We start from the raw sequence: 11460 nt of genomic DNA on the forward strand, positions 1-11460 counted from the left end.
ATCTATATTGTAAGTAGCCGGTTAAAATAATTTGTCATGGACACCCTGTCATAGCTTTCTGTTTTGAAGTATGTAAAATTATACCCTATTTGTAAAAATTTACGAAATGCGGTCCCAACGCACTTTAAACGGATATTGCAAGGAAAGGGCACAAAGTAACCTTAACAAGAACAACTTTTTAATGGCACTGCAGCAAATGCTCCATTTCAGTTGATTTACATGACAATGGAATGCCTTATTTTTTCTTCTCAATCCTTCCAATTTATGTCCTCCTGTGATACAGTTGGACTACAGTAAGTCAAAAGAATCTAGCTTAACTAGAATGGATTAAAACCTAGAAGCTAAAGGGAAAAAGGTGAGCAGAGTCCAATACCATTAGGAACGTGTTGGGTTTAGTTAGGTTACCGATATTGATGTTCCATTTCCCCCTTTCCCTTAAAAAAAGTATTACTAGGTTTTACCAGTGGGAATGGTGATGCTCTCAAGCAACTTTGGCGTGCGATTAATGGGATCGCATTAATCATTCGGTTTGCTAGTTGATTTGGCGTCGACTCAGTGATCTTAAATAAGTTGTCACACAAATGGCACTTCTTATGAACGGTACATAACACAAAAAAGGCATTCTTCTACTTTGGCTCCAGGGTTAGTGCAACATTTGTTTCATTAAGTGGGAGCGTTGACCTTGAAAAGTGCCCTTGATACTGCCAACGACTTAGGTATAACTTTTGAGGAAGGGTGAAAATTGAAAGACATTTCAAAACCATTTGCGACTTTACTTATATTGAGATTTAGACTATTAAAAGCCCCCTCCTAAATTTTTTATTTTTTTTATTTTAAAGCCACTAGTCTCTGCGTTAACATAACTTCAAAAGCAGTTTGTTCTCCATTCTCAGCCACCCTTTTTCGACACCGACACTATTGCGCAGCAGACCATTTCGTTTCAAACTAGAGGAAGCTTTTTGTTTTTTGGATTTAGCTTAGAGTTAATCCCATTATCGGCCGTCTTTTAGCTGACAGTCGGCCAGAATATACTGACTGCTTGGTTGAGTGGGTGGCGCCGATTCTCAAGGAGGAGTAAAACCCTTATCGTCTTTTAACACTTTGATAATGCAGGGACTTTTAATGGTAAGCAGTGCAAGGTAACTCCCCCCGAACTATTTTCCAGACTTGACTGTTTCGAAAATGGGGATAAAAAAGAAAATACGAAATTAAAGTGAAACATTTTAACTGGTAAATTACACAATCTGCAATTTTTCCTTTTCTTTCTCTAATCCACCATGTATTATAGGGTTTAGTGACTAATTACATTTTATTCCTTATCGCAAATAAGTATTACAATTTTCAGATGATTTTGAGGGAGAACGAATAAAACTATGCAAGAAAGTTAGCTCATGTTTTAGGTTCTAATCAAGTTGAGATGATTCGTGGATGTCATCGAAATTGCCCCATTCTACAAATGTACTGACAAGGTAATTCCACTTCCGGAAGGCAGTACCCCAACTAGTGATTGAAAGGATCAACCTTTATCTGGATCTAACATTGAGGTATACTTTCTGCAGTTGTGCGCAACTTTTAACAAAGGCCATTTTCGTGGCAGCTATTCTACGATTTGTCTTATCATGCCTCTCTATTTAAAAATGACTGCGGAATCCGCTAGCAGACTGACTTACTAAACCCTTTCCATTATCCTTATGCAAATGTTACGTTAGAGCATCATTGTTGCTACTCACAAAACCAAGTAGTACTTCACTCTACGAAAAAGAAGAAATTGGGATATCAAGGTAGGGTAAAATAATTGTATTAATTCTCCCGAATTTAGCAATCATAGATTATTTGGCATTAATTTCTATCAGAACGTATCATTTTAACATGTCGGCTACTCTTGCTGTTTTCTGATGGTGTGGTACCACTCAGCGCAAAAAGAGTGCGGGTGCCTTCGAGAACAACCTTCAATACCGAAAAAAAGACGCATAAGGAAGCATCAAACTAGACAGACATTTTCTATATTTTTAGTATGACCCATTAGACTTTGCGCTTAGACAAATTATGAATCAAATTTTCAAGTTGTCAAGTAATGTTGGAACCTTTAAAACCCTTCTAATAAATACTTGAATCTACTTACATTTATACTCATAGGCATTTTACTATTCCCCTTGTCGAATTAAGTTAGATTATTTAAACTTTAAGCCAGTCCGTTTTTACCCAAGCGTAACTTTAATTGCGATAGGAGTTTCAAGAGGAATTACCAAGTCATTCTATCAAGGCTTAATCTAGCCATATAGATACTTATGTTCCAGTGGCATGGCAAAAGCTCTAGTTTTTGTTATTTTGTCCTCCTTCATTGTATTTTATCCTTTACGTATACTTGAAGAGCTGTTTCCATTCACCATGCCTATACAGGGAGAATCCATAGCATCATCCTTAAACATTCAGTTCATTTTCCTCACATTATTTAAACGAGATGAAGTGACTGACTTAATTCAATGGTGAATACACTTTAACTGCATTTTATTAGCTATCCATTAGTTCCGTATGCTATCAACCACAAGAAGCACTGGAATGGAGTTGTGCTACCATACGGCGTTAATTATATGGTGGTGTGGCCACCTTTACAGCCATCTTTCTTCTTCGTAAATGAATGTGGATCCTACGTCTGTGTGTGATGGACATAAAACATGCACACTAACTGTTTGGATACAATCTTGTGAAGCAGAAGGTTGCATGAGTACAAATGCAAACGTAACCCTAATCAATGTTGCCTTTCCGGTCACCCGAAAGTAGATCGTAGGCAATTGAATACAGAATCAGCATTCTGACCTGGTCTCATCAACGAATGCTCATGCATCCATCACACATCTCCATATAAGTAAATTGTACCACAGGTGATTTGATAACGCTTTGAACGGAGGTCGACAGTGAGCGCAATCTCCACTTCGCTCGAGTTTTGTGGCTTGTAAATTCCCTTACCAGCATTTGCAATATAGGGTTAATCCTTAATTGTTGCACTTTTCGAGTCAACTCTGAGGTTCTTTACTGCCACGTCACAGTCATGTTTAGCTGTGATGGAAAACAAAGAAATCGCTTTCATTTGGACAGAGCAAATCATGTGCGAAGGTGTATTAAAGCCCAATGAGTAAGAATTTAGGGTATTTTTTACCTAAAGTACTCTTTTGTCACTGATTCAATGAAAGCGGTGGCAAATGGATCCGGATCATCTGATCATTCTCTCATCACTATCCTAACAGCCAGAGGCTATGTTTGGGTCAGCTCAAGAAAATTGAAACAAAAATCTATGTGAGTTCTTTACATTTCTCTATCATTAACGGAATGCCCAATTAACGTGGTCAAATTTGCAAACGCATCGTAATTTGTGTATACTGATTACTTTTTGAATATGATTGTAAATTTATTGTGCCTTTTATAGAGATCCACAATATGCATACCTTGGTTTATGGCAACACCTTTGAAATAAATGAATTCAGCATTTTTCTGGAAACTCGTTGTTCAGGGCTTACTTAATAGGGAGCAAATCAAACACTAAAGAAAAAGCCCCGCTGGACTGGAAGTTAAAAATCTCTTTATTTTACAACTTCTGCACCAGAATTCACGTGTTGGAGTGAAGTTTAGCGTTTTGGTGTATGATTACCTTGATTGATGTTATATTTCGGTTTCTATGTTAGTAAATAGCCCAAATATGCCTGTCTCTATTTCTAGATTTCGTCAGTTGCGAGAGTTCTTAGAGCCCACAGGTGCGACTGCGGCTACGCTTGGCTACGTTGTAGGAGAAAAAAGGCCTCAGAGTTGAGTCGAAAAGGACGAAAAAGGGAAGCACTGCATAGATCAACCCATACTGTTTGGATTCTTATGCATAAATCGGATTTATCTTTGCAATGGTTTTAAAAGTGGGAACATTAAACATTGCAACTCTGGCGTTCTACTGCATGTTGAATTGTGTACAAGTATACGCTTGTGGTGACAATAAGCCTGAATTAAGGATATCGACAGCAGTCTTTCATTAATTCCTCTTTGGAAAAACATTATTTCAATTTTACGGAGGACGGCAATTTTTTGAATTCGCTTGCTTTTTTTCTGGCTAAAAATACTAGGATTCACTAAAATACTGACGTAGGCTCATTTACTTACGAGAAGTCCTCACTTTTTATGATTTTTTTTGAATATCAGTCTAAGCACATTTGCAGATTTAAAATTGTTTTACATTATTTCATCCCTGGGTTTACTTGATGGTGCGCGCAAATGTAACTAAAGGCGATGACGTCGGATGGCCTGTAATGTGGCGCGGAAAATCCGTGCTCCTCAATGTACAGTGCATCAACGCATGAACACGGCATACTGTAGTGTCATCGCAAGCAGTGCTTTGACAAAAAGCCGTCTTCTTAGCTTTACCTCCGCGTTTGAATTGCTTTCAAGGAAAGGAAGGAAACTTGTCAGTGAGAAAGACATCTGTTGTCTAAGTTTGTATATAGCTTGAATTTGGACATGGCACGAAAAACAGTTCTAATTTGTTTCTCTATTTCCAAAAACTAAAAATGGTCTCATTTAGAAAACTATTTGTCATGCCTTGGGCCCAAGTTGGGAGACCTAGGTGAAGGAAAAGAATCCAAGTTAATGGATCCTCCCTTACCATCATGGAGAGCACTTGCTAGCTGACTGGCAAGTTTCCGTGAGACAATGATCACCACCACAATGAGAATATTTGAGGTTGTATCAACTCAACATATTTGCGACCATCTCATTAAACTAAACGCTGCTTTTTGTGGTATTACTATTAAGATACTATTCTAGACTAGGATCCAGGTCTTTATAGCTTGATTGGTACAAGGGGATAGATGGAGAATTCGTGGAGCAAAACAATGGAAGAGAGAGTACGCAGAATCTTCCAATTCTTATAGTTCTAGTGATACATCAATTGCGCAAAGGTAAATGCCAAATGAACATCCTAAACCAGGTGGGTACACATATTTTGGTGAAGGAATAGTAATGGGGTGAATGTTACCCTGTGGTTGAGACAAGTTTTAGTCACAGTAGCCGGTAAAAACTTAAGTGAAATCACACTAGAATGCGCATTAGGTTGCGGTAATTATTTACACCTTTGTTAATCCCTTAAGTAAATAAAGTAATATTTAGCCTTCTGCGAATACAACACCTTTGGTGGAACCATAACATGGTGCATGACGAACGACGAAGACAGCCCAGGGGCACAGTAGCAATACCTACTTAAAGCGATAGGAGACTATCACCTATAGGAGTGACATTTGCGTCTGTGCATCTAGTCAAAGAAGTATTCAGTACACACAATGATGCAAGCAAAGACCAGAGGCTAGTTACCAATGATGACTTAATTAACAAAATGATCAGCCGTCATTTCTCCATGGCGCTGTCTATTTGACATTCACACTCCATCGCCACCTTTAACACCATCCACATCACTAAGAAGGCAATAAAGTAAAAGGAAGAGCAGATTCGCCTAAAAAATAACACTCCTCAACTACATATAAGTGGTGTAATAGGGATACTACTTGCGTGCATGGAGCATTTTAGACCAAGTATCTCTACTGTTTGCAAGATTAATCAGGTATCTTATCAAAGTTGCGAAAGACGTCAATATGTCACCCTCCCTACTCGACGAATATAATCGTGTTTAACAAATGCGTTTGTCTAACCACATCAAAATATGAGCTTAAATGACTGCGAATTAGCACGTTTCTGTAAGCAAAGCGGAATCGTGAGGAAGGGTATATTTGAGGGGATTTGGACAAACACTATTACCAAGTAGCTCGAAACACATTTTGTAAAGTGTCAGTGCTAGGAATGGTATGTCATAAAAGAGTGCCTACAACCGATAGTAACAGAAGGATGAAAAGTTTGCTTTTTGCCTGACTACTTTGTTTAGATGAAAACGCTCATCCAACTGCACTACGAGTGTATGGAAACTGAGTTTGTTGTGATTGCTAACCTATCAGACGTATTGGTAGCAGTCCTAGATCATCTCCTTGGTCGCAAAATCGGATGCAGAGGCATCCACTAGCAAGAGTGATCACGTTCAAAGAGATTGTGCTCGTACTCACACTCGGGTGCAGCAGGCCGCTGTTCTCCGTAAAACTACAGAACTACGGACCTGTGATCTTTTCTGACAACTGGCAGTGTGGCGATTTGCAGTTTCTGAAATGCTGGAATTTTAGATACCTCATATTCTGCCTCTACGTAGATTTCATTGAACGCTTAAGTACTAAATGTAATGTTCGAAAATTTAAAAGATAACGAGATCGTGATCAAAGTTGAATTACGCCAGTATGTTCTCCGTGTGTTATATGCGGTCGTTAATTTCAATAGGATTAACATTTACCCCTTTCGCCTCAACCTTCATTTATTAGAAATGGTTAAGCTGATTAAATAAGTGGATTCATAAATGGCAGCGTTGTAATTCGGGCACGGAGATCAGAGTCATAAGTGTTCAGAGTACACTTCCCCTCAGATGTATTGGACCTCATTTCCAGAATGAGATTCGTGTTTACTGACCGTTCCCTCCTAAAAGATGCATTCAAACATGTGTGTAGTATATTTGTCGCCCCGTCTCTTGCTGCACCATCTCTAGTGCTCCCCTAATGTCTGGTCTTTGCATATGCCATTTGCTGTGATCATTTCTCCGTTAGTACGTGTACATAGGTGTACCTATGTACAGACCCATTTTTGTGATGAACGGTGATTGGTTGAATACAGAGTTGTGTCTAGCAGGCCAGATAGATTATTGAGGAGATGAACTTCATTATTCCATGTTCATCTTTGCTTCATGAATGATGTTAAAGTTGTAACGTAATATGGGTGGCGAGATAGGCATGTGTGGCTGTACTAGGTTTCCTTCTCAAAGGCGGTTATTTTGACTGCGTTTGTTAGGATATCTTTTCAACAAGAGGTATGACAGTGGGAAGTGTCTCCGCGCGATGGTGAAGGTTTGTCTCATCCCCTTACTGGAGTCGTTGTACGTACTCTAGAGCTTTGTAGGTTGCCACTTCTGCATTTAGGCAAGAAAATATGGGTTGGTGCTCTCAAATCACCACCTGCGAGTATTTTGAGCGATGATAAGCTTATTAATGAGATGACTGTAACCCATAATGTACGCAAGGCGGTACCAACCGAAGCTCAATTCCAGCCTTTCAGTTGTGTATCCTTATTGTAAAACTTTCACAAGTCTACTCAGAATAGGATAGGTTCATTTTACCACTGTGCACCGTTTCAGAAACTCCGTGTTAACTAATTCAGCTAATCAAAAAACCCAAGTGTCTGTTTCTGCGTCTCGTGTCTCCATTAGTGGTCTCAGCTACATTCATGAAATAGTCTGCCACAAATAGAATAGACAGTTTTGGCCTCTTGGTAGGTGGGACAGGATTTATGGTGTCGATACCTACCCTTTCTCCTGGAAGCGGTGCAATCGCCATGAAGTGAGGCCTTTTGTAAGCACTGCAAGCAACGCATTTTTGGCAGAAATCAAGTACTTCTAAGGCAAGCAAAGGCCATCAGAATCTTCTACCCGATTAACTCAGCATTTTCTTTTCTCCTACATAGTCTGGATGCTAGTGTTACTCTCAGGGCACTGTTTGTGCCAATGAGTCTGGGACACTAAGACCATCTCATTCTTTTAGAAGTATAATCGAACATTTCTGCCACAGCTGCCCATTCGCCTTTTTTGATAACGTCATCTCTTAATTTGTGAATTTGTGAGAGGAAGCAAGCAACACCTCGCATACAAGAACCGCGTTGAAACCGATACTCTGTGTATTTCTTTAATGATTTTTAGTGGGCTCACACCATCTGTTTTTACGGGGTGTGGTCTGCTGGAAGGGACCCTTGCATCACAATGTATATTTTACTTCCCGGATTGCTTTGTAAAACCATGCTTTTGCATTCTCCCGTATCAACGTGCAACATCTCACATTGAAGATCATCATTTCACTCTCTTAGCAGAGGTGCCTTACCATTTTGTGCAGAAGAACAGTAGTTCAGCACATTTTTAACCACCCTGATAAGCGGAAGAGGGGTTACTAAGCAAAAGGCAGTTTTAAAAACTAGTTTCTAAAACCATCTCTTGTAACACACCTCACCTTCATTCTTATGTGTTACGTGATATTATAGAGTGATGCAAAACACGTTTTGCCTCCATATCGCCTCTTTTTTAGACTGTGGAATGAAACATTTATAAAATAGTCGCTGTTACAACCTGACAAGTCGATCTTTCTACTGAAAACAATAGAGGGGTGATACACTCCGCTAGATTTCACTAAGTGTAATACATTTGTAATTCACGCATTGTATGGCAGTTAATGACAAGCCTACTGAACCGTGGAAAGCCATAGTTCTTTGCCTCGGTGGCGTAGTAGCTATTTGGGAATAATGAGGAAAATACTCTTACTGGCGTTCGTTGGTCCGTTTAGAAACTTGGTTATATTACAGTAATTTTAGCATGCAACAAGCAGATAAATAACCTCACCAGTAACATTCAACAACCTAGAGGTTAACGCTGTCACTAGGTGATGCAAGCAGATGTAAGATGTAAAATCACTCGAGTAGATAATTAATGTACAAAATGTTCTTTTAGAAAAAAGAAACTTGATTTCTGATGTAGATGTTTTTGTTTTAAGCATTATCGTCATTGGTGTACAGTTGTGCATAATTTAAAATAGGGTGGACAACTTCTTCTCTTTATTCACAGTTACAACGTTTAATTGCATTGCAGAAGCTGAGATTTTGAGAAGTCATTAAAACGAGAGATATACACGTGAAGGAAAACAATTGCGGGATCTGGGTGCTGACTAAATTCCTCAGTTTAAACACATTTCTTTGGTTTTTTCCTGCCACTGTTTAACCAGTCTCAGCTGTGATGGCACTTTGTTCTCATTGGTGGTTGCCATAAACAACGCGAACTAAAAGTAGAAACAAGCACCTTTTGTTCAGCCGTAAACATTGAGTTTAAAATATGCCACTAACGGACTCAATCACATACCAAAATATTTGCTTTGCGTTGTGACTCTGCCGACATATTCTTTGACGATGGCAGTCATCCTAACGCGTAGAAACAGCAGTAGTAGACGTACTTCAGTAAAGCACTGCGAAGATGAAAATATAAAAATGAGTCCCTTTTGGACCAAATGGGCTACGCCTGTTAGTGTTCGGTTTTGAGACCCTTCTAGTTAGGCTTGAAACATGTTTCCTGAAGGATGCCAAGGAGGCAACATAATATCCAACTCACTCATTTAGGGAATGTTGGTGCTCATCACGGCTTTTACTTTGCAAATTTCCATAAAAGGTTTAGTAAGATTTCACCCATATTAAAAAAGCAGGCCACCAACACAAATAACGCTTTGTTTAAAATTTGAAGTTGCATGCATGATAAGGAAATAAAGAGTACTAGCAGAGCTTTTCCCTTCCATACTCTTTAACTGACACAAATCTGCGCTGCTTCCCTGCTCGGAAGATTCAGACCATTCGTGACTGAATTAATTTCAGCAGCAACAAAATAATAATTCCTACTAGCCATTTTTATGCTCAGGCCTGATTATCAACATCAAGGCTTACGTTGAGTCACAGGGCAAAGTAAATGTTTTGGTATGTGCCTGAGAACACTTGTATGGAAATTTGCAAGCCACAAAAATAGCCGATTAACATGGAGACTACGCCTGCTATAAAACACCACTCGAAGTGGGATTAAAACCATATATGATATCATTGGATGAGTGAGTATTTGTGGATGAGGAGTCAAAACACTGTTCCTGTGTTTATTAATCCTCAATCGCCGTTCAAAAGATTGAAAAGGCAACAATAATCGCGGCTAAACGTGCATTTGTGTTCATGCTACCTCATGCTCTACGGCAGTGCATTCAAACGGTCACTGCACATCGATCAAGGGTCTAGACAAAGGGTGTAAAATCATCCATGAAGACTAGTGGTGGTTTCACACATGACTCCAACTCCACGCGGATAATGCAGTAAACCAGATCAATTCACACGCCTCCAAGTTTATATGCACAATTAAGCAAATAGAAAGCTAATGAAGTCTGGTTAAATTGCATTCACTGTTTCATCAAGTCAGTTTATCTGCATTATCTGAAAGACTTGGGAGAAAAGATTTGCAAATTTGAGGATGACACTAGGGGTTCTTACTTGTTGGGTTCTGTTTGCAGTAATGGCAGTCCAAAAGCACTTAAAACATATTACAACGAAAGAGGATACAAGTAACGACATCAGCAACATCTCTTGAGGTATGCTGAGGAATTCACAAGTCACCATGAACTTGGGACTATTATCAAAGAGCATACCACCTACATAAATGTCAAAGTGTCCAAACAATTGGACATTACTAATCAGAAATTGCATTTTTTGATAAATAAATATCAAAGACTCACGTGAGTCTTCTTATTCATATCCTTACTTAGATATATTTGCAAAATCCGGTTGTTGAGATAAGCTAGCACTCTGATCAGAAGACCCAATTACCTTCTATACTACATTCCCCATAGTAATAGCGAAATAATACTGCGAATGAGAAAGCCTAAAATAAAAGTGCCAAGGCTTATGTACCCTTTTTGGTGATTCCCTACTCTATTCTTTGATTCCCAACATGCATTCTATTTTTATGAAATAGACCTGTGACATCTGTTTAAAAATTGATGTCAGAGCCATGAAGCAGTGCAAATCATTTGTTATGGGCTTGAGTTGATTGATGCTACATTCCACTTTCAATATTCGCGGTTTACTTAAATGCGTCGTTAGCTGCATTATCCCCAGAGCGCACAAATCGTCATTACGGCTATGCTTAGTTACGCAGTGGGAGGGAAACACCAAAACTAAGCCGAACAGCTAGAATTCGGCATCACCTAAGGCACTGCCCTATGCATTTCCGTAGGGTTGCAATTCGCTGATGATTACGCTCTAAAGCATGATCAATATTCAGGTAGGACTTGATCCTGCCTCACTGAGACAAAGGAAGTAAATTACATTGATAACTTTTGCGACTTCTAGGATATCCACGGAAATTGATGCAGATCCTGAGTTTGGAATACCCATGCTTTAAACAACACCTAAAGGGAAATAATCCAAAGTACCATTTTAAGACTAATTTCCTTTTTTATATCATTCTAGTGAACTAACAATAATTGAGTTTCGCTTGCATTCCATTTGTGCACCAAGAAATCTAAGCACGAAAACAGGTGAATGGGTTTGGTGTTGCAGCTACGTGCTAAGCTAACTTGTGACAATACCGATAACACTTAGTGTGAGGTGGCTATCAAACGAGCACACTGACCATTTGGATGCACTGTAGTGGAGCAGGAGGTATCATGAAATCAAACGCGTGTTTAGCTGTAAACAACGTTTCCGTTCAACTGCTGAATGGTGATTGTGGCCAGCCAAACACAGGGCTGGCGCTCTGGTCTGTTACCGTATTGGAAA

The 11460-nt window shown here is 39.2% G+C and overlaps 1 protein-coding gene across 1 annotated transcript; it reads left to right on the forward strand. All coding sequences in view use genetic code 11, as the record gives it.

Annotated features, from left to right (window-relative positions):
• Window positions 1–2301: 2301 nt before the first annotated feature.
• On the forward strand, window positions 2302–8691 carry EGR_09479 (hypothetical protein; the record flags this gene model as incomplete). Its single annotated transcript, XM_024498728.1, has 5 exons — window positions 2302–2486; window positions 4183–4256; window positions 4841–4937; window positions 7814–8010; window positions 8612–8691. 5 exons carry the CDS (start codon window positions 2302–2304, stop codon window positions 8689–8691), a joined length of 633 nt encoding a protein of 210 aa, XP_024346867.1.
• Between the last annotated feature and the right edge of the window lie 2769 nt (window positions 8692–11460).

This window comes from Echinococcus granulosus (genome assembly GCF_000524195.1).
Source record: "Echinococcus granulosus chromosome Unknown EG_S00149, whole genome shotgun sequence".
NCBI lineage: Eukaryota > Metazoa > Platyhelminthes > Cestoda > Cyclophyllidea > Taeniidae > Echinococcus > Echinococcus granulosus.